Source organism: Metarhizium robertsii (assembly GCF_000187425.2).
Source record: "Metarhizium robertsii ARSEF 23 chromosome Unknown MAA_Scf_4, whole genome shotgun sequence".
NCBI classification, from domain to species: Eukaryota; Fungi; Ascomycota; class Sordariomycetes; order Hypocreales; family Clavicipitaceae; genus Metarhizium; species Metarhizium robertsii.
Genome location: NW_011942182.1, coordinates 1,412,679 through 1,440,428, shown reverse-complemented (window position 1 = coordinate 1,440,428; position 27,750 = coordinate 1,412,679). Strand labels below are relative to the sequence as shown.

Sequence of the window (27,750 nt, the reverse complement as noted above, 5' to 3'; positions counted from 1 at the left end):
TCACCGTTTCGTTGAGGCGTCGGGAAGCAGCCGAAAAACGCTCACATTGTAGCCCGAGTTTGTGTAATGTATTGTATTGCGGTGGAGAAGTGGTTGAAATTTGTCTGCTTTTGGAGCTCCATAGACCAGTCTATTCCCAGGTCGTGATAGAGATTAGATTGCCGCTGTGACAAGCGATGTCGCGCCGCCCAGTTGATCGGCGGTCAACATTGCCCAAGGAAAGAGAGATGTCTAAAGTATTTGATGTTTTCTTGTGGAAGATGGCATTCCAATAAAGAGAGTGCAAGTAGGTGCAAGTAGGTGAGAGTGCATTTTCGCCAGTTGTAATCGGTCTTGGAGCCCCCACAGAAGCCTGCCAGCACACAAATCTTTTAATTTTTGCTTGAGGAAGGAACTCTCCAACAATTGATGTTTGGCATGGAATGTGGGAGCATTTTACAGCCCTGCAAGACTTGAAAGTTGGTGGCGCCTGCCCACTCCTGTCAATGGCTTGACGGCTGCCTGGCTTCCTTGCGCGTTGAGCAACTTTGAAGGCGAATCACAACATCATAAAGACCAGACCCCATTCTAACGCGGCTCAGCGGAAACCAAAGCCCAACCTGCATTCGAGAAAACAAATGAATGTCGCAAGGCGCGTTCCAAGGGTGCCCAACGTGTTTTTCTTGACCTTCCTGACAGAGTTAGGGCCTAGCATGGCGTGCGAGGGGGGGTCTGGAGGGAGGAGAGAAAAAAGGCCATGAAGGTTCATGGCACCACATATCAGTCCCAACACCCGTGCCAGGGTCCTCCCTACATGAAAAGGACAAGAAATTTGGAAGTCGGCGCAATGAACATGCAATGCGCATTAAAGTCGGGATCACCTCTTGGCCTACCTTCTGGAGCTTCAGAAGCCCTGCAGGCCCACTTGGATGAGGTGTCGTTGGACAGGGTTTATGCCACGAGGGTGAGGGTCAATTCATCGGTTTATGAGCTCATTATTCCAAGTCTTCTCAAGGATAGTACGAGCAGTACAAAGACAAAAGGCGCCTGTCAAGCCTCCTTCCGCGGGACTCCCCGTTGTGCCATGTGGGTCAATCACTCCAATACTCCAGCTATTCGGTTGCAACGGCTTGGGAAAGCGTGGAGAGTCGGTGATAGTAGTAGTATTCCTTCATGGCTTCAATGTTGGGGTTTAGGTCGATACTTGAGACTATAAACCTTCGTCCAATCCTGGGGGTCGGCTGCTTTCAAGAAAAACATGCCCGTGATTCAACCAAGAGTACCGAATCCTGCTTAGCTAAATGCCTACTACTAATTCAAGATCCATGAGGGCGAGACAGCATGTTTCCTGCGACTGCGTGATCCATATGATGTACACCAGACATGTCTATGTACACCGAAGCCAAGCGCCTCGAGACACGCCTACAACTCCGTCACCATGCATGAAAAAACTTGACCATCATCGACAACCCACCAAGGAAACAGGCCAAGGCTAACAAGGTAAACTTTCGTTGCGAAGTGCATGCCAAGTCGAGAATCATGCGGGATGCTTTTAACAAAATTGCCAGGCTCATCCATCATTCCTGAAAGCACCACAGGATAATTTAATATGATTAGCGGAAGGCAGAATCTGACCGCTTCAAAAACCATGACCCATCCCGGGCTTTTTCTTGTTTTTTCGCGTGACTACAATATAGCTGCCGCAGTCATGGTTATCAGTGTTGCAAATAAAGCCGTTGGAGCTCCGATCTGGATCCGACCAGCCAAGCTGCCCTTGTCTCCGAGGCCAAGGTGTAGGCCTTGTTCCCCAAATGTCACATTTTGAGGTATGGTGCTGTTGAGGCAACGCCCGTTCTCGACATCGAGATGAGCCAGATCCTCAGGCACCTTGAAAAACATGTAGTTGTCCTTTGGGATGCCCTTGAAGCCCGACGTGTCATACGGGAACTTATCACCAGAGTCTGTGGCGCTAGTGTTCCGCAGAAAGATGCACGCCACTTGCCCTGGGTAATCTTTGAACATCTGCGGGTAAGCCACCATTACATCGTGATTGCTGGTATCAGCCACCAAGACAAACCGTCGCTTTGGAAACGTCTGAAAGATCTTGTCCAGCAAGAACCGTCGAATGTGCAGTGTGGCCGACGCGTCTGAAAAGTTTAACGGTCTCGTATCAAACGATCCAAGGGGGTACGTCTGGTATATAAATTCCATGTAATTCCTCGTCGCCTGCTCTGGGGTTGTAGTTAGGTAATGAAAGTGCATATTGTTAATGGATGAAGACCAGTTGGCATAGACGCTCGGCATGTTCATCCACGGCGTAAATGGTCGAGCAAACGTATTCAGCAGGCCTTCCTTAGGCTGGTAAATCTTGGTCACGCGCAGAATATCGTCAATGTCCGAAACGACCGTCAACCCCGTCCGGGGCACCAAGTACGCCGTGGCATTTCCCGAATCTGTCCCCTCGGCATAAACATTCAACGTCTGGATCTTTGACGTTTCGTTTCCAGGAATCATGTATCCTCCATTCAAGCCCGTCGTGTTCCGAAGATCGACAAATGAGTCAAAGTCGCCCTCAATGGTCGTGTTATACGGCATATGAACCGTTTGCGCGCCGCCTTTCTGTGAAATTACGCATCCCAGTTAGCACGTCTTTGCACGTTGCCGGGGACGGGATCTTTGTATCCGTCCTTCTTACAGCATTAATAGCACCCCCAGTGGCATTAGACTGCACCGCAACATTGTTCCGCAAGTTCATCGTCACGTTCTTATTCCCCTGTTGCACAACGAAAATCGACCTCGTGACATTCCGTGCCTGCGCTTGCTCCGTCGCATTCAGGTCTTTGACACTCATCCCGATCAGGAAGACGTTTGCGAGATCGTCGATCTTGCTCTGCGACACATTGGGAATCTTGTACACGTTCCCGTGGATCCGAAGACTCCATCCGTTCTCCGTCCAGTTGCCGTACGAGCTAACAGCACCTCAGTCAGTATCTCGACACATGCTAAATAAAGACTGAGCAGCACTCACGGCAAATTCAGAACCTGCGTGGGTTCAACATCCAGCTCAGTGCTCGACACGCCGAGCGACTTTTCCACCGCAGTCCCTGCCGGGAAACCGTTTGGAAAGTTGAGGATACCTGATTCTACAAGGGAAGATACCTTGCTCTCTACGCCGCTGGCCAAACTCCCTACGTAGCTCTTGATATCATCACCAAGTCCTCGTTGATCGAGGGCGGAAGCCGGCGTCGGTGAAGGAGCACGCTGCTGAACGTTCGCAACAAACGTCTGCTCGGCAATGGGTGCACCCGTGGGAATGGCCCATCCCAGCGCGCTGTAGCCGACTACCAAAAGGATGATTCTCATCGTTGATATGATGGCGAGGTTTCTTGGCAAAGGGGGGGACAAGTTGGCGTACTGTCTCGGGCGCGCAATTATACAAATGGTCCATTGTGGCGTCTGCGAAGCCCCCGCATCGTCGTCTATCCTGAATCTTGTGAGTCTGTTGGGATACGGCCGTCATCTTGTTCCTGCAGAACGGTGGCGTCACTCTACAGGGGATATGATCCGGGCTGATGGGTGCCGGCGCACGCCTTGTTACTTCATTGGACCTTCGGCTTTGCTGGCGTCCAGGTCGATGTAACGCCTGTTTAAATCAGGTTTTTTTCCAGCCTACGCTTTGGTAGGACTACGGCGAAACAATGGGGCGTCTCCGACAAATCAAAACACACGTTCCTCAGACATGTCTAAAACGGCCTCGCTCAATTGAAGGCTACGAGTTTTCCGTCCAGCCCCGTTTCTGCATGGCGAGAGCTGATGTCATTTGTGGGGAGACGATTCCTGCAGCCTTGCATCATAGTCCTCGATGCCTTGTTGTAAATCATGGCGAGATACGCTGCCCGTACCCATCCTAAACCCAAGTCCCTACGGTCACCTGTTAGCTTCAAGCTTCTGTCGCGTTCGGGGTATGGAGGGAGACTTATCCCCTAACCGCTGGGGGGTTGTCCTCCTACCATTACTGGCACGGGGACAACCAGAGCTGCCTTATCCCTCGAGGCCTGCCCTTAAAACCAATCGATTCAGTGCCAATTCGTTACCCGATTGCCGTTCACCTTTCATGCCAATACTCCATTTCCCCCAGCCCCGGACAAGTACGAAACTTTGACTCCAACTCAGGATGGGTCCCAGGAAAAGGTTCAATGTAGAAACCGACAGAGAGGATTCAGGGGCGCGTCGTACTCATTGACTCAGGTGCTTCCACGCTTTCCTGCGACTCAGTGACCAGAGCAAGGGGAAACACAGCAAACGTGATACTCGACCGTCAATAAAACAACAACTCCTTCTGTGTGTTCTTCGCTGCCAACAAGGACTAGTTTTTGTATCCTCTCCATCATGCATGGTCAATGCTAGCAAGGAGGGCATCGACGCGCGGACAAAAGACATCCATAAAAACCGCGCTCTCGTCTCGATTCATTCCTTTCGGAAGGATGTCGAGGAAACTGTCGAAGGTCAAGAGACACTACAACGATTGACTGGGGTCTTTCATTATTGCTTGCAGGTGCCAGATGCTTGCAATGGAAAGTTAATGCGTGTGGCCAGGCTTGATGTGATCATCACACATCTTGGGGGTTACCCCAGATGTAGTTCCAAGTGCTTGTTGACAACGCGGTCAGAAGTGACACGGCAAGAAATAACTTAGGCGACGTCGAGAGATCCGAGAGCATATCAAGTTTGGTGAATCAGTGTATCAGTCAAGTGTTTCTGTTTGTGCCCATGAAATCCTCGCTACACTCGTACTTGGCGAGTGATTCCGGCGAGGCAATCCATCTGTGATATTCAATGAAACGCAGTGACTGATAGTATGTATCCAATGCTTGGCTCAACTCTCCCCGCTGGTCTTCGAAATGACACTTTCTCTCTTTGTCAACAGCATCTTTGGAACTGCCCATATTGGCCAACCTGTTCCAGTAGATCGGGCTGACGAGCGTCCTCAGAACAGAGGCTCTTCTCAAATTGACTCATGGCGCCAATCTCTTGCACAGTATGGCACTATACCGTGACTGGACGGTTCTCCCCATCAGTCCACCCGCCGTAGACTTATTCCCAGCCGAACGCTTTTCAGCGGTCGACAGGTTTCAACTCCCCGGTAGGCTTAAAAGACGGGTCAAACTGACGCAATACTACAACCAGATCTTATCTTAGGGTTAAGTTCCGAGCTCATACACCCGTGGAAGGGGGCCTGCAATAGACTTTCCTCGCGGAAAAAGATTTCGGTAAACTGTGTGGGAGGCGACGCGAAGTAAGGTGCACCATGTTACAGGAGCGAAGGAGTGTTGAAATATGGCGTTAACGAGTCTCTGTTGGAGAGCTGCTGTCTCGCAGGTTTTGGGTGGGAAAATAGAAGTGTTGTGGACAAGTCATTGCGGATGGCAAACCCAGCAAGTCAATAAATAGTGACAGAAACCCCCATGAGGTCGCGTCTCGAAGCTGCAAGACGCGCACAACCGCGTTCGACGCGAGAGCAGCTGACCGCCGACAGAACTCACAGTGCGTATGGGTAATTTTGGATTTCCGCACAGTGTGTGGTTCTTCGCATTCTAATCCTTGCCATTCCACACAGTATCTGGATCTCTCAAGTCAATGCCTCCAATGAAGGCTGATGAGCACCATATCATCTACAAACAGCCTCTCATTTAGAAAAATGACGATATTTTATACAAAGAACAATGGCCGAATCGTCTGATAGTTTTCTCTCTCAACCTCGGATAGCCAAGGAGCTTGTAGAGGCGGCAAAAAAGGCTTTTGACCCTTTGTCCGATGCGGAAAAGCGACAGTCCAATCTCAAGATATACAATGAGATCATCGCAAAGTACGCTGGCCTCCTGTGAGAATCTCTTACGATAGTCTAACTTTGTAACAGAATTGAAACACGGAATCTCTTGCCGATTTTGAACTCGTTGATCAAGCCTAATGCGCTTCCTCCATGGCTGAGGGAGCCACTACTTCAAACTCTCACACTGCTACCAATGCGATCTGACGGAGTTCGAGAAACTATGGAATTTGTGTTTTCTGTCCACCCCAGCAGTCAAGCCGCCGCAAGAGACTCACAGAAACCACAAAAAACCGGTGCAAGCATCACTCACGACGCCGTGGCTGTTGCTACAAGACTGCTGTCAACTGTGCCATCTACCGTAAAGGCCGAGGACTGGTATGGTGCAATTGCACCCCAACTAATTCAATTGCTAGATGGCGAGGCCAGTCGCGACCTAGCTAGAACAGCTGCTCAGATTATCGGGTTTGGAATTCTTGACAAAAAGGCAACTGGTGCTCCAGGTAGTGATCCATGTTAACATGGCCTCGCCAGAGTTTCACGCTGAGAATGAAGAACAGGATCAGCGGGGTGGAATGCCTTTGCGCAACCACTTCTCGAGAAAATCAATCCGTCCCTTAAAATTGCGGAAATCGCCACGATTGACATCAAAAGCGGACAAGACGATGATGGTATTCTGGACCTGAGCCGTGGCCGGATTATTGTTTCCAGCGTCGAACTTGAGCAGGCATTAAAGCGGTTGAAAGTCCTGATTCTATCGAATCCATCACCAGGTCTGTGTATGAGGATATTGACACCCGTTATAATCCAATTATGGGCACTTGCTTCGATCTCAAATCTGCCGCAGGGCATTTTGCAAAAGTATCACATCCCGGCCCAAATTCTAGTCCAGACCTATCTGAAGTTATCCAGAAGGGTGGAAAGCATTTGTCCCATTGTTCAGAATATTCTCTGTGAAGGGTCTGTCGATGGTTCAAGCAAGTTCTGGAAATATCGAATCGTCGATGAATCAAATATAGATGCAATTCTTCCGATTCAGTCCTCACCCGACGACTCATACAGATTGGCAGAGGTAGACACGAAGGCCGATAAGTTTGTGCAGATTCTTATGAAGACCTGTTCAAATGAGCAGGTTTCCGCTATTTTTCTTTTCCTCATGCGGCGTTGGGTCCGAGTCATGGAGGAGCAAGGTAATCTTGGAATTAAGATAACATCAAATGACGAAGCAACGGTGTCTCCCATCCGAGGCCTGGCTGAAGTTGCTGTTCTTCAGAAGCTCCTGGAACTGTCACCGCAGAAACTAGTTGGCCACTTTGACCAACTTCTGGACATTATCTGTCAGATTCTCAAGGGTGATAGCAACACTCCTTTAGGGGATGACCTTGTGTCAGTCGTACTCAGTCTCCTGAATCTTGTTATTACGGCGTCAAGCTTTCAAAGATCAGATATCAAGCCGGAGTACTTGAGGCTCATCGAAGACTCGCTCGAGAGAATCAGCAATTTAGGAAGCTCTGAAGTATCAACTACTGCCAACAACCTGAAAATTCTGCTCCAATATAGAGACGAAGTTGAGCCAGAGTCCAAGAAACTAGCACCCATCCCATCCATCCGCCAGATTGAGGACAAGAGAACTTATAATTTAGCCATGGGCTACATCACGGACAGCGAAAGTCCACCGCCGGTTGTTTCAGAAGGCCTTAACCTGCTTTCAATGCTTATACTGACAGAAAGTCCGATCTTGGATATTCCTGCTGTCACAACCCTGATGTCTAGTTTGCTGAAGGATAATGAAGACTACATTAATCTAAGAGTAGTCAAAATCTTCACACAGCTGGCCAATCGACATCCCAAGTCAATTACTCTAGAATTGCTTGATCATTATTTAGATGCCCAAGAAAAGTCTACGACTGATGTTCGACTCAGATTTGGGGAAGCCTTGGTTCAAGTCATCGAGCGTCTGGGTGAAACTTTCTCAGGGGATGTTGCTAGGCAAGTCTCGGAGACGATACTGGCTATTGCTGGTCGACGAGGGTATAGGCCAAAGATGATGGCTAAGCAAGCTCGGGAGGAGAAGATAGCTGAGTTGAAGAAATCACATGCTTCAAGTAGCAAGGAGGAGGAGGAGGAGGAGGATATGGATCGCGGTGATGACGAGCAAACCATGAAAGAAGAGAAAGCTAACAATGACATAATCGCACAAATCCTACAAGGCTGGGAGAGCAAACGTGGCAGCGAAGATGTTAGGATGAGAACATCTGCCCTCTCGGTCCTTGGGGTTGCGCTGGAGACTAACATCATTGGTATTGGGCCAACGCTTGCATCAAACGCAGTTGACCTTTGTATCAACATTCTAGTCATGGAGGGAGATATTGAATACGGCATTCTTCGCAGGGCGGCCATCATGGCTGTCCTCGGTTTTGTACGAGCATTACATCAAGCAAGAGAGTCTGGCCGCTCGATCGGATTCGGGCTCACGGATTCCAGCAGGGAGGATATTGAACGGACGCTGATTTACGTAGCGGACACAGACAACGATGGACTTGTTCAACAACATGCCCGGGATGTTGCGGAAAGTTTGGCGAACTGGCATGCCGGAAATCTGCTTCCTCAACCAACTGGAACAAGTACCAGTGGCTTGGCTCGTCTCGCAGGGCTTACAATCAATCCCGAAGCAAGTATCAATCAGGCGTCGAAGCAGCCTCGGCCCCGGATAGAGGAGGTGGAATGAATACAGTGGGAGGCAAAAAGTATTGAACCAGATCAGGTACCTGGCTATCACGCTTTATATGAAAATATACCATAGTATGTTAGTGTATACTTCTTGGTGGGCAAACATATTCTGCTACAGATTGTATGTGGATCCGATCTGCTCGAAGCATAAAATTAAGACCAGCGCAGCGCATAAATTGGCGGTGTGTATTGGAGGCACAGCGGTCCGAGGAAGTTTCGTTTTCAACATGATACATCATAGTGATGCGACTTAGAACGACTCGAAACATCAGATGGGAACATCAGATGAAATACCGGATTGGGGTTCTCGGAAGATTTCTCCATTGGCACATGACGAACCAAGAGTCATTCACGCAGATCTTTATGCGCAGCCATGAACTAGATCTGACACAGGGGTCTGAACATGACTGTTCCGAGCGGGTTGCGACACGCTCTGGAGCGGGAATAGATAAATTAATACGGAGTACTTACCGTGGGTTTATTATGTTGGACGCCCCGTTTGCCCAGGGTAGGAACCATACTGCGGACTCGTGAAGAATCGCGATGGGCCGGTTATCGTCATTTCAAAATACTGGGCTCATTTCGCAAGTACAGACCGGAGTACTGCTTATCAGAAGAATTGTGGAGTGGATTGAAACAACTTCATTGTAGCGGAACTTGGTGTTTATTTTTATTTGACCTACTCCGAATGGTAATGCAAGCACTGCATGATGAAGGGCCCAGTAAAGGCAACACCATGTGCCTGGCCGTACTCAAGCCAGAGAACCGTAATAAACCGCGACATACACCATGAACGCATCGCGATGCGTCAGAAGATGGAAGATTGGTGGTTCATCGCGATAGCCTCAGCCACGGCGTAAAGAAAGAGGATAGTGGCGGTGCCGACAGTAGTTGGGTGATGACAGAGTGGGCTGCGATCAGAAGATTTGGCTCTGGGATGTGGATGCTATGACTATCAGCAAATTAAAAAGGCAACATGAAAATTTTAAAAACCGCAAACTAGATTGGACGGCGACGGTTTGATTTGCTGCTGGGCCGGAGGGCAAAAAAAAAAAATCATCAGACGAATCGTCGAATGAGTGGGATGAGGGAATTCAGTGAATTAAAGGCTCAAAGAGCCAGGGCGATGGTGGATCGGAGGCTTGGTTCCCAGTCACCTCGTCCACGCAGGCTTGGGACTTGTACTACTCTGTGATGTGAGTCGTGTTTCGAACCCTCAGCCTTAGAAGGAGGTGTCTCTAGGGCCATTTCTGGACTAGGAGAATGGAGGATTGTGGAAGGAAAACTTGACAGCAATCTTGTTGAACAATGCCACTGTGGACGGTTCCCAGCTGGAAAAAAAAAGGGGGGGGGAGCACGGGGCTAAGAGACGGTGTGGGAGCTTCAAAGTTGAGCTCGGTGGACTTTGACTGGTGGCGGTTTCAGCATCTGTGGGGTCAGCTGGTGTGATTGTACGGAGTAGACATGACGGTGAGTCGGCTGTCTTAGCAGACATCTGGACCATCAATCATGTCCACATGGCTCTGGCCACTATCGTCCAGGTGGCATGCCATGATGAGAGACTGGAGGTTTATTCATAGCAACTCGTTATTAAAGTACGTGAACGAATGCCTCGTTTTTGCTGATCCCATTTACGTTACGGATGCGTGCATTATGTACATCTCCCGCCCTTACTATACATAGCCATGACAATCCTTGACTAATAACGTCAGGCCCGGAAGACCTTCAGGGCTTGGGTATAGAGTGCGGATAGGCAGGGTGGCGGCATCAATGATGTTCACCCCAGCGCCAGCCTTAAATTTTTCTCTTACCGCCACGACAGCCATGCTGCTCCGTAAGATGATGAATGCTGGGTTCTGTCACTCGTCGATAAGAAGCGAAATGATGGCTGTTATGCATCCGGAATGCAGGCCGAGCGGATCATACATACAGCAAGGGATGCAAAGGTTTTCAAACTTGGCTTGCATGCAGGGCGGCATCGATGAAAACTAAGCTGCCGACGCCGAGCGAGACGCCATTGGCAATTCATTCCACTGAGATTTGGTCTAGTAATCGCGAGAGTGCGATTGATGCATCGATTCACACGCGTAAATGACAGCTAGATGTGACGTAGTACAGAGTATTTGACGAAATGATGCATGAGTGCCCGTGTTCCGCGCCTAATGTCGCTGAGGCTTTCTGAGCAACGTGCATCACCAAGATCTCGTTGAGGTTTGTATCACGGGCTCAGGCACCCGACTGCGGCGCGTGGTTCAACTGGCGGTTGGTCAGATTCACGTAAGACGCCACAGCGTACAGAGTAGTTCTGTGGTTGCACGAATGCGTGGCGACCTTGTGGCAAAGGCGTTGACTTCCCATATCATTCCTACATACGGAGTATTTGTTTGACATTTCCGGTTCGTTCATGTCTTGGATCGGCGGCCCTCGTGGTCTTTCAGGCAGAGACTCAGCAGTCGAGTCTGCCACAAGGCCGTCAGATGCGATGAACGACGAGGTGGATGGCACGCAATATCGAAGACACGGCGGGGCAGGGGAGAGTCAAAAGGGGCGTCAGTGCAAGGGATCAATGGATTGTGAACAAGGCGATCATATTTATTGCATTACGGAGTATTTGGCTCGGGATGGCGCCGGAGAGTGGAGAAGAACGCCCTCGTTGAAGCCCATTCAGGCCCACGGATGACTGTTGCAGGGGTACAGCCAAACGATTGGTCCACAGCTCGTCTCAGAATTGCATCTCTTCCCGGTACCTGCATCTAGCGCCACTAGTCCTTCCCCTGAGCTAAATTGCCCAACATTGGAGGGAAGAGAGCCCATGTGGTTGGGCTTTCCAACCACCGAGAAGAGCCAGCTGCATGGCCAGAGACAGAAACAAACAAACAAACAAAAAAAAAAAAAAAAAAAAAAATCGGATACCAGGCATCGGAGCATTTGGACCTGGGGCGCTCCTGACGAAAACGCAAAAAAAAAAAAAAAAAGAGCGAGATGCACTCTGGAGGCAGTCGCCATGTTGTAGGTATGTCTGAGTCTTCGTCCAATACGGAGTACCCCGTTAATCAAGTGACGATATGCGGTGCTCATAGCACAGATTAGCGCCGCTCTGGCCGCATCGTCACATCGTCAACGCTTCTTCGATTGTCCTCGTACTTCTTCGTGGTACCGGCTACACGACGTTTGATTGGATGCGCCCGCAAGGCACGCAAGGTGCCCACGGTGCCTGGCTTGGGATGCATCGTCTCCACGCTATTGCGGAATGTCTGATCTAAATGCGCCCGTATCACGAGTCCGCACCAACGGAATGGCATCAATTCATCTTTTTCTGGCGCAGCCTTGGCGATATCATGTTCCTCCACCATGCCAGTGCCACGCGGCCCCAGCGAATTACTCCCACGTTGGTGGCCTCCTTCCCGATGATCCTCCTGATGATGGTCTTGATCAACTGGGTTCATTCTGCGCTGTTGGCATTTGCGTCATTCGTGCCATCTACGGCGTACGGAGCATTGTACTAATCAGAAAGGTGGCTGTGTGCCTTCAATTTGTTCTTTTCCTTGGCTCCGATATATTTTTCATTTGGGCCTGTGGGGTCAGGAGGGGCGGGATTCAATCAAGTATGGAGAGCTCGGTACGAACACTCGGACTGACGAAAGTAACGTCGATGCGCATTTCAACTGTATTGTGCAGTACAAGCTGACAACCGCGCAGCACCGCAATCCGTTTTGTCGGTTCTAATCTTGTGGATGCTGACCGAACCACCTGGCCACGGGCCCTGACCCTTGTTCTTGTTTTGGCCCCATGTCCATGGCCGTCCAACATCACTCAACATTGAACCCACCCCACCCACGACAACGCCGTGGCCTTCGTGTACTACTACTACTAGCTGCATTGGCCTGCATACGACGGCTAGTATTGCTCTACATACATTGTACAATACCTCAATACGGAGCATGTACGTAGTGCGCATGTACAATACGGAGAACATGGTTGGAGAAACTTTCGATGGATGCGCCGCTTCTTCCTTGCCTGCTCCGCCCCCTCTCCTTTCTGGGCGGCCTTCATCTAGGCCCTGATTCTCTCTTCATATCTTGGCTTTCTTTTCTCCTTCACTCTCTCTTCTCCCTCAAGTCCATCTGACTATTAACACACTCTTTTTGGCGCGTTTTCTACCGCCGTCCTTGCTATCACAGCTTTATATCGATTCACGACGTCAAGCAGGCTACGTCTCACAGAAAACCACTGACCATCCATCTCCTTTCATTCTTTATTTCGAGTGAGCAAGCTAGGCTACCACTTTTCCATCGCGGAATCGACTTTCGCTCTTTGCCAATAGTCAAGCTTTACGGGATTGAGTACTCCAAGTACAGTCTATCAGATTGCCATTCAATCGAACCATCGCACGACACCAGGCCCTTATCATCCTCTCTACCAATATCATCACCAACAAGATGAAGTCCGCTGTTGCTACTCTTGGCATGTTGGCCGCCGTTGCCTCGGCCTACACTCCTGGCCGACACCACCATCTGCACTTCCCTCGTGCCAATACGACCTCCGCTGACGGCCTGACCACGGTGACTATCAAAACCACTCAGGTTCACACTATTACTAGCTGTGCTCCTACGGTCACCAACTGCCCGGCTCACCCTACCGACGTCGCTACGCTCCCAGAGTCTCAGAAGACCACCGCTACTGTCACCGACACAGTTGCCCTGACCACGATTGTCTGCCCCGTCAGCGAGGTCGGCAAGGTCTCATCTTCAATCATAGACAAGGCCTCTAGCGGTGGCCTCACTGGCACGACTCTGTCTCCTACTACAAAGGCCTCGCCTGCTCCATCTACGCTTCCCGGCAATGCCACTGCCACTTCCCAGCCAGTTGTGAGCTCAAAGACTGTGACCCTTACTCTCGGAACTGGCACGTCCGCCTCCGTTGTCACCTCTACTATCCTCGTCACAGCTTCTCAGCCCACCGCTCCCACGTCTGAAGCAACCGCTGATCCTACCGATGTTTCTCCTACTCGTGCTCCTACTGGCAGCGACCAAGTGACCACCTTGACTTCTACCACCAAAGTCACGCGTACTGTTACTGTTTCACGAACTCATCCCACCACGTCTGCTGGAGGCAACCCCGGTGGCAACCCCGGTGGCGACGGCACCTGTGCTCCCTCGACCGTCACCGTCACTGTGGCCAAGGAGACCGTCACTCTCCCTGCCTCTACCGTCTACGTTACCATTGGCGGCCCTACCACTACCAATGCCGGCAGCCCCAAGCCAACAACTTCTGCTCCCGGCAACGGTGACCAAACCTCATCCGACTGCACTGATGAGACCACAACTCTCCAGAAGACTGTCACCGTTGTCCCATACCCTACTGGTAATGGCACACACACCAGTGGCTCTCCCAAGCCCTCTGGCTATGCTCGTCTTCGCTAAATCTTAGCTGGTGGCGTTGCGGGACAACGAAGGCCAAAATAAAAGGGCGGATGATGAATTTCATTTTGCTTCTCACTTGTGAGCCATTAGCGTGTCATGGAAGCGGATATCCCAGCGGAATAGTGGGCGAAGTGGCAATTTCCTTTTGAGGCCATCAACCTCATGTTAGGGACGAGGAGGACATAGACGAGGAAGAGACCATTCTCACATCTCGGAAAATTTGGGATCTTTTGTACCATGGATTTTTATGATATCAATTCAACACTCTGCAGAACAAAAAGCTTGCGTCTTGCCTGGAGAGAAATACCGATGGTGCATTGTCTCTCGATTGTACTCGAGACGTTTAAGCAACTAGTTACGTGGCATGTATTGAGGATAAAAGACATACTGAGCACGACTGGTATGGATCCTTGATGCAATTCCAGAACCACTGGTTGCCCTTTTTTTTATATTTTGGGGTAGATACTTGGTTTACTATTTATTCTTCGTGTGTATGTACATATGTATTCTATCTTGGTCCTTCTGACCTGGTTTTGAGAAATGAATGGTTTGAAGCTTGGAAACGACATTATGAACGCCTGGTTGCGTCGACTAGAATTTGAATACTGAAGAGTTTGCTATTCTTGTTGGCATCTGTAGGACCCCATGATCGCGGAGTATTATTATCGACGCGACTATTTCGGGCAAGGGCATTTCATTTGTGGGTGTAGCAGTGTGAACATGTTGGAATAGCCACGTCGCGTGTGGTCTGTTGTCTTGGTCAGCAGAAAGATGTCGTGCGCATGTCGCCTCGCACTGTGTCCCAGTTTAAATTAAGTCTGGTACCTACCGCCTTATTAAGTAGGTTACCCTAGGTACCCAGGGAGCTACCACAGCTATCAAGGGAGCACAGACGGCCCGTCTTGGAGCACAACAGGCACACAGCCTCTCTATCTATGTGCACATTCGCACACATAGCCTTCGTAGTAGCCGACGTTCCTCAGCATATCAAAGTCCACGCCCACGAACTGCGTCAATTGATGCCGGCCGAAGCTTCTTCTCGGAGCTGACGATTTCCCCCACCAGATCGAAGCACAAAGAAAAAGCTCGGCTCAGCCAACCAGATGGGCGGCGGTGCCACCGTGAAACCGGGTCAACGCAACACGCGAAGCTGATTGGCACAGGAGCTGCCAACTGCTCACACCTGGGTCCTGTTTTGATCCATTTTCTACCAATCCCCCCTCCCCAGGACGTGAATGACGTTTGACCCCTCACTTGCTTCCCCTCCATTCGAGATTTCCCTCCTTCAACATCTTCTCTTTTTCTCAAGACTCCCTTCCCATTGAATTCCCACGCATCAATCCGCAAACCATGGCTCAGCCCCAGGTCTTCTTCGACGTCTCCGCCGACGGTGGTATGTTTCTACAGCGTCCCTGCTCACCGGAATCATGGAACAATCGCTAACTGGCAATGGCGTGCCTCTCCCTGTAGCTCCCCTCGGCAAGATCGTCTTCAAGCTCTACAACGATGTAGTCCCCAAGACTGCTGAGAACTTCCGCGCCCTTGCCACTGGCGAGAAGGGCTTTGGATACGCCGGCTCTTCTTTCCACCGTGTCATTCCCGACTTTATGCTTCAGGGCGGTGACTTCACCAACCACAACGTATGTGTTGAAAGCTAGCTGCCAGAGCTACCTGGCTATGCTGGGAACACGTGTGCTGACAATCCACCTCTAGGGCACTGGCGGCAAGTCCATCTATGGCGAAAAGTTTGCCGACGAGAACTTCAGCCTGAAGCACACCAAGCCTGGTTTGCTGTCCATGGCCAACGCCGGTCCTAACACGTACGTCGTAGACCCTGGTCCCTGTTCAAACAGCCAGTTTCAAATGCAATGCAATGCTGACTGTGTTATTTCCAGCAACGGATCTCAGTTCTTCATCACCACCGTTGTCACCTCGTGGCTCGATGGAAAGCATGTCGTCTTCGGTGAGGTCGTCGAGGGTATGGACGTCGTCAAGAAGATTGAGACTATGGGCAGCGGCTCCGGCAAGACCAAGAAGAAGATTGTCATTGACAAGAGCGGTCAGCTGTAAATTGTCTGGACCCCTTGACTATTTTTTTTGGGTGTGACTAGACTCGTCTGGTGTGTTTCTGGGCTTGGCTCTACAATGAGTTAGCAAGTTACAAAAAATGGTCATCCAGGTATGGAGACTGAATACGACGAGATGGCACTACACAAAATAGAAGCTGCAACGTGATCTCCCGTGATGCCGTGGTGCCTGTTTCATAATGCCTTTTCCGCAGGCTAATGTATTATTTCGTAGAGTGCCATGTCTATCTAGGTACCCAGTCGTTCAATTCGTAAATCCATGTATCCAATTCCAAGCCAAACCCCATAATACGTCCAAAAAAAGGGCAATGCAACCATCTGTCAACGCCCAGAGAGTCCACAAAGCAGCATGTTGCCAACCATCCCGCTATATTCCCAACATTGCAATCAAATATACACAACAACGTTTCGTTTTGACTAATTGGCAAGCAGCTCAGCCCAAAACGACCTGCTCATAGGCCCGCTGATCCAAGTGCTTGAGCAGCACCGCTCTCAACGAGGCCTTGCTCCTCGCCAACAGCGGCAGAATACCCTCCGTCTGCTCCAGATTCCCCCGTATACTATCCACATGGTCGCCAAGCTGCACCACAAGCGGGTGAATCTCATCATCGTCCTGGATCCCCTGCTCGCCGGTCATCAGCAACCTCGAAAAACAAGGAGAAAAAGCAAAGCCAGAGGTCAACTCACCGTAAACGCACTGCCCGGCTCCGCACCCGGGTCGCGGCGGCGGCCAAAGACGAACCCGTCGTCGCTGTCCTTGGCGTCGGCCCGCCCGCCGTCCAGCTTGGCCGAGGGCGCGGGCGTCAAGAGATGGGCCTTCTTGAGCAGACTCCTCTGCTCCCTGGCCTGGGCCCTCGCGCCGGCCTCGAGGTTGCGCAGGGTGTCGTAGTCGCGCTCCAGCTCCTCCTCGACGGCGTCCTTCTCCCGGCGGAGGACGTCGAGCGCGTCGAGCGCGGGCTCGAGCTGCCTCTCGAGGCTGAGCTTGCCGTCGAGGACGCTCTCAAAGTTGAGCTCGACCTCGCGGCCGGCGTCGCTCTGCAGGGGCGCGCGGCCGACGTTGGCGGGCATGCTGGCCGGCGGGAAGGGCAGGCCGCGCGCGACCTTGCGCGCGATGCGCTGGGCCACCTGGCGGACGGCCGAGGCCGTGTGCTCGCGGCGGAACTCGGAGTCTGCGAGGCGCTGGAGGATGGGGCGCTGCGCGTACTGCAGCGTGTCTGAGACGGCCGTCAGGGAGGCGTTGGCCAGCGGCGTCCATTTGGCCTCGATGGCCGACTGGCGCACGCGTCGGGTGTGGGGGGCGACGTGGACGTAGGGCTTTTCGGGGGAGGGCGGGGAAGGGCGAGATGCCTCGATGTTGTCGTCGATGTCGTCGTCGCGGACTGTCGCTCGGCGGAGGGGGCCGGGTTGGTTCGGCTGGGGGATTCCTCGGCGCCCAATGACGGCTGCGCCTTGGCTGCTTCGTCGCGAGGCATCTGATGCGCGAGGCCTCTTGGACGGTCTCTCGTCTTCGCCTGCGGTGGTTCGTCGGCCGGCGGCAGAGCCCCAGCTCTCGCGGATCGTGGGCTGTGTTTGTTTGCGCGTGGTGTCGGGCTCGACGTCGCTTTTCCTGGGTCGCCCGCGCTTTTTGAGCTGGTTGGACGCGTTTGGGGGCCGGACGCGTTTGCGCTCGGGGTTTGGCGCCTGTGTATATGTGTTAGTGCTTGCGGAAAGAGAGCGAGGAGCAGTATCGGAGGGTAGACACCATTTGGATCGATTGCGCTTGGGGATTTTGCGTTTCTTTATTTGCGGTCGGGCAATGTGGTGAGGTGTAAGTTGGGGTGTGACTGGGGTGAGCAATACAAAATGGCGTTTTGCCCGCCAGAGCTGGTGGTGGCCCACATGAGCTTGCATGTTCAGGCAGGGTATTGAGAGGCCGAAACTCGCAGGCGGGACGTGGTGCATGTTGTACGTGCTGACGAGCAGCCGCAGGTCCCAACACTTCAGCAAGAGGACGGATGATGTGAGATTACGGAGTACAGCCAGCTCAATTCAGCAGAATGGCCGAGAGGTCGACTCTCGCTTGGTGTCTAACTACTCGGTACTGTCAAGGTTCACTACTCTCGAGTCTTCGCCCCGCCTGCCGTCATGTTCAAGCAAGCTCGGGCGAACCATTGGACCAGACTCTACCAGCTTTCCGCTAATTAAAGGTGTCTGGTGCCAGGATATGGACGGCCCAACCAGTAAAGCGGCCCGTAAATGGCATCCCGCGAATTGATTGGGCCCGCACAGGTCAAATTGCCAAAGAGGGCTTCGGCCGTTGCTGAGCTCCGTGTCTCCCTCCCTCCCCATTGATTGATGTCCACAGTCCACCTCCATGCCCGCAAACCCCAGACGTTGACGGCCGCCACGCAACCCAGAACCCTTTTCGCGCAGGCGGTCTCTCCGACTCCGTTTCCACTTCATCTCATTCCATGTCCCCATTTCCCATCTCTTCATCCCTCGACCTTTGTTTCGCTCTTTCATTGCCAACAAGCCTACCCCGAGACGTTTTCATTCCTGCCGCTCAATTATACCGCCAGGAAACCATCCACACCCGTGGCATCCCGATAAAAAAAATAGACGGAAGAAAAAAAGACAGGAAAATCCACAATGCGCGTCTCCGCCTCTGCCATTATCGCGGCCCTGCCGTTCCTGGCGTCCGCCCAGGAAGATCCATTGGCGCAGTACAAAGCGCAATTCCAGACCTTCATGGACAAGATGAGCGGGTACATCCCCAACCCGGGAACGCATGATCCCGTGGCGGCACTGGAGGCGAAGCTGGGCAGCATGAAGATGTCTACGTTGACCCTCGAGAACTGGAAGGAGACACTATATGAGCCTGTTGCTCCAGGAGCTACAGTTCCCACCGAGTGGTGGGTGTTGATTTCCGGCCGTAACAAGACTTGTTTTGGTGAGTTTCATCTTCTTTTCCCCCTTCCCATTCGGCCGCGCGGTCCTTGCACCAGTGTCTTGATGTGCCTCGTTTTGCTGACACCCAAAACTCGCAGGCCATTGCGGCAAGGTTGAGCAGGCTTTCAACGAAACGGCCGCCAAGTTCGCCATCCTCCCCGGCTCTCCGCACATGGGCATGCTCAACTGCGACGACCAGCCCATCCTTTGCAACGCCTGGTCCGCCGGCGCCGGCAGCATCTGGTCCATCAACATGCTTCCCGCACCCGCCACCGTTGACATCTACAAGAAACGGCTCAACCTTACCTCCACCACCTCCGAGGACCTCGTCAAGCTCAACAGCGCCGAGTCCAAGCAGGCGGCCGGCTTCGTCCCCCTCGACTCGTGGTTCCATCCCTTCAACGGCAAGGCTACCGAGCTCGGCCTCTCCGTCCCCTACGGCTACGTCATGTGGGCGTTTGGCCTCGTCCCCAACTGGCTCTTCATGTTGATCGTCTCCTTTGCCAGTCGCAGCTTCATGGGCAACCGCATGCAGCCCGGTGCCGGCGCCCCTGGTGCGGCACGTCCTGGTGCAGCCGCCGGCCAGCGTCGACCTCAGTAGACGTGCTTTATTGCGCAAAATTTGAGTCGTTGACGTCGTATTTTACTATTTTCAGCTACACGCGTTAGGAATATGGTATTGTGTGGCGGTGTTGAAACGCTGCATGTGTGAATTTTACGGACATGACTAAAAAAACGGGATATCCATAAACCGGAGGCGGATGTGTAAAATGTCATTTGTGCTTTTTTTTCTTGGATGTAGTTTCAATACGTGGCAGGCAAGGCAGGCAGGCGACTTACATGTTCTCTGGGAGGGTGCTCAAAGTAGACGAAAGCAAATAATTAATGCCAGTAGTTTTTTTTTACGTCTTGCTCGCGCACGCATCCTGCAAGGAGGCCAGGCCCTCCAACACGTCCTTATTGAGCTGGGGATTAGACAATTTGCCGTACTGCAGATCGCTCAGGTCCTCAATGGTCTGGCGTATGGAAGCGACAAGCTCGGCCTCTTCGTCCTCGAGTCGCTGCATCTCGGACTGCATGGCTGCCGCGGCGCCGTGGAGATCTGGAATCACGGTGTGGAGGGTATATTTGGAGCGTTTGGCGCCCGACTTGTTCCCAAAGAGCTGTGTTTTTTTCTTGTCTTAGCCGGAAAAAAAAAGCTTTCAAGCACTTTTTTAAAAAAAAAAGACGTACCGCTCTCTCGATGTCAACCTCTGCGTCGCCGTCGTCGTCCCTGCTTTCCTCCAGCGCTACGCGGAGTACCTCCCGGCGCATGGCTACGCCGCGTCGTGCCTCAGCATCAATGTTCTCTGTGACGGTGTTGATGACGATGTTGCGCTGGGCTTGGAGGTCGCGGAAGAGGAGGCGGACTTGGGGGTGCGCTTGCCACGAGCGTGGGAAGAGGGCGCGGAACTGGTCGAGGGTCTGGATGGATGTAAGCGGCGCCGGGAGGAGGAGGTAGTGCTTCAGGATGTCGGATTCGGTTGGTGCCATTTCGTCTTGTTTTATTCTATTTGAATGGCGGGTTTTGTCATGGGAGTGTTGGCGAGGCGAGGTTTGGGTTGACGCGATGGCCCTCGTTGAGAGGTGGATGATGGTGTCGGTTTACGGTGGAGTAGCCACACTATCATGTACGTATGCAAGTACAACACATCACACAAGCCAGAGCCGGAGCCGCTTTAAACATGTATGTGCCTGCTCAAGGCACTTGAAAAGTGAATCGTGGATGGTTTTCAGGTCACACTCTGATGTCGCAGTGGTTTCTTTAATGGAGCGGTTCGCCAATTGCTGCCGAAGAGACGGCGGAACCTGGCCCTTGACTGCCGGCGGCGCGGCGCCAGCCAATCACAGACAGCCCCGTCGATGGATGCTGTACGGGTGCTGACTCCATGTCCCGCAGAAAATCGCGTCGTCGCGTGCGCAGAACTATGAGATGCAGTCAATTAACGCGGCTTCAAATGTTCCTCTCACACAGACAAGCCAGCCGACTGACCTGCTGGCTCGTTCATCCTGTGCTGCCAGCGCCAGCATTGGCCTCTCGCTCCGACCATTTGTGAACAGGGCTGTCGTCGCCCAGCAATTCTTTTCATTTTTTTCATTTTATTTAATTTTTATTTTTCGTCACTGTCGACTGCGCCTCTAGTTTTCAGCTTGCATTACGAGTATTTTGGCAAATCCTGTACGCCTCAGAAGCCCGCCCCATCCATCATCATCATCATCATCATCACCAGACGCCACAGAGACGCTATCAACGGCCTGTACAGAAACATCATTACTCGCAACAAACACATCCTCTTCCACCATGGCTCCCGCGCGTCAACAACAGACGCCCCAGTTCACCAAGGATGAAAAGGTTCTTTGCTTCCATATGGACATGCTCTACGAGGCCAAGGTCATGGATGTACAGCCTGGCGAGAAGCCCGGCGACGGCTTCCGCTACAAAGTGCACTACAAGGGCTGGAAGAACACCTGGGACGACTGGGTTCTCGCAGACAGAATCCGGCCCTTTGACGACGAGCACAAGGAGCTGGCGGCCCAGCTTCACGCCCAGGTCAAGAGCAGCATGCAGAAAAACTCCAAGCAACCCAAGAAGAACCTCAGGGGCGGCGACTCGGCCAGAGGCAGTGAGGAACGGGGCTCAGGCGCTCCTCAAGGGGGGAGAGGGGGGAGGAGAGGCAAAGACTGGGAACTAGAGCAGGTGAGAACCTTTTTTTTTTCGTGCAAGCTCGTGGTTATTTTGCGTTTTGGTCTGGCGTGTGCACAGCGCAGCCGTGGTGTGCCGCAAGTGCTGGCCATGTCTACCACGGGCAGGGCGAAGCAAACATCTTGAGCCGCATTTTGCCTCGCTTTGCCGTGTTTCTTTGGGCGTTTATGTATGAGAGCGTCTTCTCTTGTCTAGAGGATACCATGTCAGCGCCTCAGACTCATGCTTGGGCATTTTCTGGTTGCAACAGCCTGGACGGCCCTTGTGGTGCGACCAAACCTGTGCTTGCTTCAACCTAAATCCTCATTCTAGTCCCTTTTGCAGTCTATCGTCGGCCGCCGGCTTGAACTCTCTGGCTAGTGGTTCTTTGATGTCTATACTCGGCCAAAGTATAAACGCCGTGGTATATACATACATATATATATATATCGACGAGCTTGTGCCTGGGCTGGACACGGCGACCTGCGCGGCATTTTTATTTTACTCGCCCTTTTGCACCCATCTACTTCTGTCCCAAGAAAAGACATTTCGTCTTCAGCCGATTCAGTGGCATCAAAATGCCCCGCTGCGTCATCTCCCGGGCCCCCAAGTGCCCTAAGGTTGGGCGAGGCGTCAACACCACCAAGGCTTCCAATACAGCCAAAGTCCCCAAGGTCAACAAGGTCAACAAGATCACCAAGGTCTCCAAGAAGGTCTCCAAAGACAATGGCAAGGGCAAGGGCTGCAAAAGCGCCAGGGCAAAGAAGCTACCAAGTACTACTCGCCCACCGAGGGAACATGCACGCCAGACATTCCCCCTGTCCAACGTGCGTGGGTGCCCACACGCAGAACACGACGCAGAGCACTCAGAAGACGCAGAGCACGCAGGACACGCAGGACACGCAGACGCCGCGACTATCGCGCCAGCGCCTCGCCCGGATCCGCCTGCAACACCTCCGGGCAGCAGACGGAGCAACATTGCCAGCAAAATCAAGCGTCTCCGCATGGCCCCCGATCATCTTTTGCAATTCCCCCAGGTCAATCATCGCTATCTGAGCGCCCAAGGAAGGATCCTGTTTGACAATCGCTACGAAGTGCCCCTCTCCCCTCCCGCAGACTCCCCCAAAAGGCTCCCTAGACACACAAAGGCGGCTCCCAAAGCCACACACGCCGTCGCCCAAGCAGGGAGCGTAGGAGTTAGGAGCCCAACACTTGACCAAAAAGTTTTGACACAAGAGGCGGGCGCTCTAAGAGTTTGAACCGCAATCATGAGTCGGCGGTCTACTCGTCCGGCGGTGTGTTCCCTTCCATCCGCGCCTCAACCCACTTCATCGGGTGCTTGAACCACGGCGTCCAAGTGGTGCCTGTCCTGCAAACTGCTTTGCAAATTGCACATGTCTTTATTCGGTACTGCCGCTTTGGCATTTTACCGCCACGCGACTAACCAATGGCAATAGGAGGACGCCTTTCACAGCAAACCCATGATCAATCTCCCCGTGCCCGATCACATCCAGGCCATGCTCGTCGACGACTGGGAGAACATTACAAAAAACAACCAGCTTGTGCCTCTCCCGCACCCGAAGCCCGTCACCCGAATCCTCGAGGACTACCTCTCATTTGAGCGGCCCCATCGGGAAGAGGGATCTGCCAGCATGGATATTTTGGACGAAGTTGTTGCTGGGTTCCGGGAGTACTTCGAAAAAGCACTCAGCAGAATCCTATTGTATCGGTATGGTCCATCAATCAACCAATCTCTTCATGACATTCATTTTGATACATCCACCCTGATATTTGCCTTGTAATCATCACTCTCCGCCCGTGTCCCCTGCCACCCCCTAATTCCCGCCTCATTCATAAACCAACTCTACCTCTTGACCAATTTAAAACTAACCCCTCCAAGCTTTGAGCGCCACCAGTACATGGACCTTCGTAAACTATGGGACAATGTAGAATCCACCAAGTACAAAAGTGTCTGCGATGTCTACGGCGCCGAGCACTTATCCCGCCTACTTGGTACGCTTCGCCACAAAACCCCCCCCCCCTTTTTTTTTCTCTCTCTCTCTCTCTCTCTACTCTAATGCTAACAATTTCATATTCAAGTTTCCCTGCCGGAGCTTCTAGCCCAAACAAACATGGACCAACAGTCCGTTTCCCGCCTGAGAGAGGAAATCGGCAAATTTACAGTTTGGCTAGGCCGGCACTGCGAGACATACTTTGTGAATGAGTACGAGACCCCGTCGCAGGAGTACGTAGACAAGGCGAGAAGCTTTTAATGTTTCAAAGCACACAACCCAAAATTGTTCCATTTTTGTCATCAACTCCATGTATACTACATCTCAGGTCCGGGAAGGGTGGGGGGGTAAGGGTAGCGAAATCAATGCTGCTTTTTTAGTCGTACAATATGATACAGTGATTTTGTTTCCCGACGGGCCATATATGCAACAAGTTCTTTTCTTTTTTTTTTTCTTCTTCCTCGCGCGAAAATCACATCCTCCTCACCGCCCGCTCGACGTAGAAGCCGGCGTCGGGCGTCCTCGCCCTCCTCACCTCCCCGGCGGTCAGCTTCTCCCGCACCTCCTCCACCCTCACCAGCTCCTTGACCTTGAAGATCATGCCTGCAAACTGCGGCTCCACGGGGTGGAAGACGGTCTGCATGCGCTTGCGCAGCCCCAGCGCCGCGAGGACGCCCCTCGTCCGCTCGGGCAGCCCGATTGCCGAGCGGTGGAGGGTGATTCTGAAGAAGGACATTTTTGTTATTCCCCCTCTTGTCCAGCGTCTCGTCTCGTTTCTTTCCCCCCTTCTCCTCCCTTTTTGTTTGCTGGGAATTACTTTGCCGCTCTGCCGGCGTAGGTGCTTGCTGTTGGTCCCTCGCGTGGGAAAGGGCAAAAAAAGAATTGCGCTCGCGGCTCGACAACCAGGGGGGGAAGTTGGGACGATTCGCGACTTCTGCATGTTAGAATTTGTAAACGACAGGTTTTGGTGAGGTGGTTGATAACGTACAATTACCGCATTGGCTGCCTGCGTCGCGGGATTGAATGTCGTCCAAGACTTGGTTGAGGACAATGATGGCGGATGGGACCAAGGACGGACAGATTCAATGTCACGTGGAGTGTCCACTGCTGGATACCCTGTATCGTGCAGTGTGGGGGTTCGCGCATCATACCACCGCTTACATTGATCCATCGGAGCTGTGACGGAGTAACAGATGTAATTTTCGGCGAATCTGCCACGCTACCAGATCGAAAGACCTAGGTAACTTTAATAATTTTATGGTTATCAGATGGAGCTCTCGAGTATCATGTTAGGCGGCCAGGATAGTTCCAATCGATGCACTTCGCAGCTAACAGAATCACAATACCCAGAAATTACAAGTCGCGAGTACGGTAGAAAACAAACCAACTTTCATCATGTCTATAGTTTATTACGCGGAAACTAGCTAGTTATGTGCTGCTTCCTAGCCCACATTTATCGAGTTATTACACCCGTAATCACTATATATCCCATCACACCCAATCAAATGCACGTTTAAAAAGAGTCCCCGCGCTCATTGCATATTTCCTTTTCAGCACATTTTCAGCACCTTACATCTGAACCTCCACTCTGCCTTCGGCGCCAGGCCGGCCTTCGCGGAGATTGGGCAGCAAGTACGTAATGTCATCCCAGGGGTGGCGGTACAGACCAGTGCGCAGTCTCTTCTGGTCGAGGTAGTGGGCAATAAGACCAATGCTTCGGCCAAGGACGAAGAGACCGTTGAGAACACCCATTCCGAGATAGTCTTCGGCCTCCTCGGTGGAGAAAGCACCACAGTTGCGGAGTAGATCAACAAAGCAGACAGCAATGCAGCCATCGACGTTGAGAATCAGATTGTCCTTCTTGGAAGTGGTGACAGTCTCAACAGCAAGAGCGTAGTCAAGCAGTTTGTGGTTGGGGAACTTGGATAAAACATACTCCTTGACCAGCTCGACACGCAAATCAGGGTTGTTGCGGGACTTGACTCTGTGGCCAATACCGGGGATGAGCTTGTTGGCCTTGCGCATGCTGTCAACAAACTCTCTGGGGCTCAGACCCTTGTCAAAGGCACGGGTGAATTCGTCAGCAGCACCATCCAAGGCGCCACCGAATCGGGAGCCTATGGTCAACAGACCAGAAACAAGAGCGCTGATCAGGTCCTTGCCGGCGCGAGTAGTAATAATGGTGTTCATGGCACCAGACACGGCAGGACCGTGGTCAGCAGTAAGCATGAGAACCATCTCCAGGAACTTGGAGGCGTAGTCAGGGAGACGGCGACGGAACCATAGCAGAGACATGACACCACCGATGCCGATATCCTCCTTGAAGACGTCAGAGATAGGCATACCGGCGTAGAGGAGCTCTTGGCCTCGATCATCGGAAATGGTGGAGATGAAGGCAGCCGGCTTTCGAATGAGACCCAGCTCCTGGGCCCAGGAGTAGTCGATGGGAATCTTGGGAACAACGGGTTCGGCCTGGGGCACAATTGTACCCTGCTTGACAAGCTTGTCGTAGACTTGCTTGAGGACAGCAGGCATCTCCTCGAAAGTGTTCGGGACGTGGAAACCAGCCTCGCGCATAGTCTTGTTTTTGGTGGCGGCAGTCTCACGCTGAGAGTTGGCGAAAGAGCCAGCATGACCGAACTGGACCTCGGTCTTGAACATGCTGGCACAAGTACCAATGGCCCAAGCGACAATGGGTTTGGTGATGATGCCCTGCTCGACGGCCTCTATGACCTTGTACTCTTCAACACCACCTACTTCACCGAGCAAGACCAGAATCTTGCAGTCGGGGTCGGCCTGATATCGGAGCATGTGGTCGATGAAGGTGGTTCCCGGGTACCTGTCACCACCAATGGCAATACCCTCGTAAACACCATCGGTGTTCTGGGAAATAATGTTGTTGAGTTCGTTGGACATGCCACCAGACTTGGAGACATAACCGACGGAGCCCTTGCGGTAGAGCTTGGAGGCCACAATGTTATCCATCATACCGCCAGTGTTTCCAATCTTGAAACTGCCAGGCTTGATACCACCAACAGTGGCAGGGCCAATAATAGTGACACCCTTCTTCTTGGCAGCATGGGCAATCTCACGAGCTCGCTATCACATTGTCAGCAAAAGAGATGACGTGAATTGGGATTTTGGCGAGGTAATGGCTTCAACGGTTTGAGAGAGAAGACAGTCAACACCCCATCAGGTACAGAAACTTACTCGCTCTGGAACACCCTCAGCAATGATGGCAATGGTCTTGATCTGGGGGTACTGCATGAGCTCCATGGTAGAGCTGTAGACGCTTCGGGAAGAAGCAAAATTGACGACGACGTCAACGTCGGGGTGCTTGGCCATGGCCTTGTCAGGCTGCTGGTAGACGGGCAGCAAGGTCTCGCTGGTGCCCCAGTACATCTTGCTAACAAACTGACCGCCAAAAGTATAGATAATACCAGCAACCGAAGGGGTCTTGCGCTTGCAGATGAAGTCAAAGTCCAGCATGCCCTGGACGGCACGGGGCTGGAGACCATAGACAAAGCATCGGGTCTTGTCGTTGAAGAGAGCGTGCTCAGGAAGAGGGCTCAGAGGTCGGCTGGGAGCAGCGAAACGCTGAATATGGTCATTGGCAGAGAGCAGGCCCTTGGAGCCATTTGCGCCATTGTTCGTCGCTTGAGCCATGGCTGGACGTGAATGTCGTCCGTGTCAGGAACGTGGGATGGTGGAAGACGAGAAAGTAGTGACGGCGGGGAGAAGTCGGCGATTTTCAGGTGCGGGCCACTGGTGAGTTCTGGTCAGCAACGAGTATAGCTTTGTTGAGGCGCGGCTGTGCGAACCCCCTGGAAGATTTTGCAATTGCAAAAGGGCGATGGTGAGATGAAGAGAGGGTGAAAGCGGCGAGAAACTCCAAGACGGTAAAGTCAATGGGGGGATGGAGGAGGAAGAAGGTGGGATTTCAGGAGAGGAGAGCGAGAGCGCAAGACGAGGAGCTTTCTGGATGCTGAATAGTGAAACGATTGCCTGGGCGGGCAAAGACTAGAGCAGTCTGCATGTGGCC

The 27,750-nt window shown here is 52.3% G+C and overlaps 12 protein-coding genes across 12 annotated transcripts; 6 read left to right on the top strand and 6 right to left on the bottom strand.

Annotated features, from left to right (window-relative positions):
• Positions 1-1,665: 1,665 nt before the first annotated feature.
• Positions 1,666-3,342, bottom strand: MAA_02570 (uncharacterized protein; the record flags this gene model as incomplete). Its single annotated transcript, XM_007820568.1, has 3 exons — positions 1,666-2,598; positions 2,675-2,948; positions 3,008-3,342. The coding sequence occupies 3 exons, from the start codon at positions 3,340-3,342 to the stop codon at positions 1,666-1,668; spliced, it is 1,542 nt and encodes a 513-aa protein (XP_007818759.1).
• A 2,360-nt stretch (positions 3,343-5,702) lies between these two features.
• On the top strand, positions 5,703-8,534 carry MAA_02569 (uncharacterized protein; the record flags this gene model as incomplete). Its single annotated transcript, XM_007820567.2, has 3 exons — positions 5,703-5,845; positions 5,897-6,312; positions 6,367-8,534. The coding sequence occupies 3 exons, from the start codon at positions 5,703-5,705 to the stop codon at positions 8,532-8,534; spliced, it is 2,727 nt and encodes a 908-aa protein (XP_007818758.2).
• A 3,088-nt stretch (positions 8,535-11,622) lies between these two features.
• Positions 11,623-11,982, bottom strand: MAA_11083 (uncharacterized protein; the record flags this gene model as incomplete). The annotated part of the gene is made up of 1 exon (XM_011413049.1): positions 11,623-11,982. The coding sequence occupies one exon, from the start codon at positions 11,980-11,982 to the stop codon at positions 11,623-11,625; it is 360 nt and encodes a 119-aa protein (XP_011411351.1).
• Positions 11,983-12,975: 993 nt separating this feature from the next.
• On the top strand, positions 12,976-13,959 carry MAA_02568 (uncharacterized protein; the record flags this gene model as incomplete). Its single annotated transcript, XM_007820566.1, has 1 exon — positions 12,976-13,959. One exon carries the CDS (start codon positions 12,976-12,978, stop codon positions 13,957-13,959), a length of 984 nt encoding a protein of 327 aa, XP_007818757.1.
• Positions 13,960-15,309: 1,350 nt separating this feature from the next.
• MAA_02567 (Peptidyl-prolyl cis-trans isomerase, cyclophilin-type) lies at positions 15,310-16,029 on the top strand (the record flags this gene model as incomplete). Its single annotated transcript, XM_007820565.2, has 4 exons — positions 15,310-15,352; positions 15,430-15,599; positions 15,673-15,779; positions 15,855-16,029. 4 exons carry the CDS (start codon positions 15,310-15,312, stop codon positions 16,027-16,029), a joined length of 495 nt encoding a protein of 164 aa, XP_007818756.2.
• Positions 16,030-16,479: 450 nt separating this feature from the next.
• MAA_02566 (kinetochore protein fta7) lies at positions 16,480-17,987 on the bottom strand (the record flags this gene model as incomplete). The annotated part of the gene is made up of 2 exons (XM_007820564.2): positions 16,480-16,668; positions 16,734-17,987. The coding sequence occupies 2 exons, from the start codon at positions 17,985-17,987 to the stop codon at positions 16,480-16,482; spliced, it is 1,443 nt and encodes a 480-aa protein (XP_007818755.2).
• Positions 17,988-18,674: 687 nt separating this feature from the next.
• MAA_02565 (peptidyl-tRNA hydrolase) lies at positions 18,675-19,575 on the top strand (the record flags this gene model as incomplete). Its single annotated transcript, XM_007820563.1, has 2 exons — positions 18,675-18,975; positions 19,073-19,575. 2 exons carry the CDS (start codon positions 18,675-18,677, stop codon positions 19,573-19,575), a joined length of 804 nt encoding a protein of 267 aa, XP_007818754.1.
• A 301-nt stretch (positions 19,576-19,876) lies between these two features.
• MAA_02564 (Cnl2/NKP2 family protein) lies at positions 19,877-20,507 on the bottom strand (the record flags this gene model as incomplete). Its single annotated transcript, XM_007820562.1, has 2 exons — positions 19,877-20,137; positions 20,208-20,507. The coding sequence occupies 2 exons, from the start codon at positions 20,505-20,507 to the stop codon at positions 19,877-19,879; spliced, it is 561 nt and encodes a 186-aa protein (XP_007818753.1).
• An 808-nt stretch (positions 20,508-21,315) lies between these two features.
• MAA_02563 (histone acetylase complex subunit) lies at positions 21,316-22,016 on the top strand (the record flags this gene model as incomplete). The annotated part of the gene is made up of 2 exons (XM_007820561.1): positions 21,316-21,711; positions 21,783-22,016. 2 exons carry the CDS (start codon positions 21,316-21,318, stop codon positions 22,014-22,016), a joined length of 630 nt encoding a protein of 209 aa, XP_007818752.1.
• A 258-nt stretch (positions 22,017-22,274) lies between these two features.
• Positions 22,275-23,969, top strand: MAA_02562 (histone acetylase complex subunit; the record flags this gene model as incomplete). Its single annotated transcript, XM_007820560.1, has 4 exons — positions 22,275-22,886; positions 23,154-23,425; positions 23,597-23,709; positions 23,797-23,969. 4 exons carry the CDS (start codon positions 22,275-22,277, stop codon positions 23,967-23,969), a joined length of 1,170 nt encoding a protein of 389 aa, XP_007818751.1.
• Positions 23,970-24,180: 211 nt separating this feature from the next.
• Positions 24,181-24,444, bottom strand: MAA_02561 (uncharacterized protein; the record flags this gene model as incomplete). The annotated part of the gene is made up of 1 exon (XM_007820559.1): positions 24,181-24,444. One exon carries the CDS (start codon positions 24,442-24,444, stop codon positions 24,181-24,183), a length of 264 nt encoding a protein of 87 aa, XP_007818750.1.
• An 833-nt stretch (positions 24,445-25,277) lies between these two features.
• MAA_02560 (ATP-citrate synthase subunit 1) lies at positions 25,278-27,374 on the bottom strand (the record flags this gene model as incomplete). Its single annotated transcript, XM_007820558.1, has 2 exons — positions 25,278-26,807; positions 26,919-27,374. The coding sequence occupies 2 exons, from the start codon at positions 27,372-27,374 to the stop codon at positions 25,278-25,280; spliced, it is 1,986 nt and encodes a 661-aa protein (XP_007818749.1).
• Between the last annotated feature and the right edge of the window lie 376 nt (positions 27,375-27,750).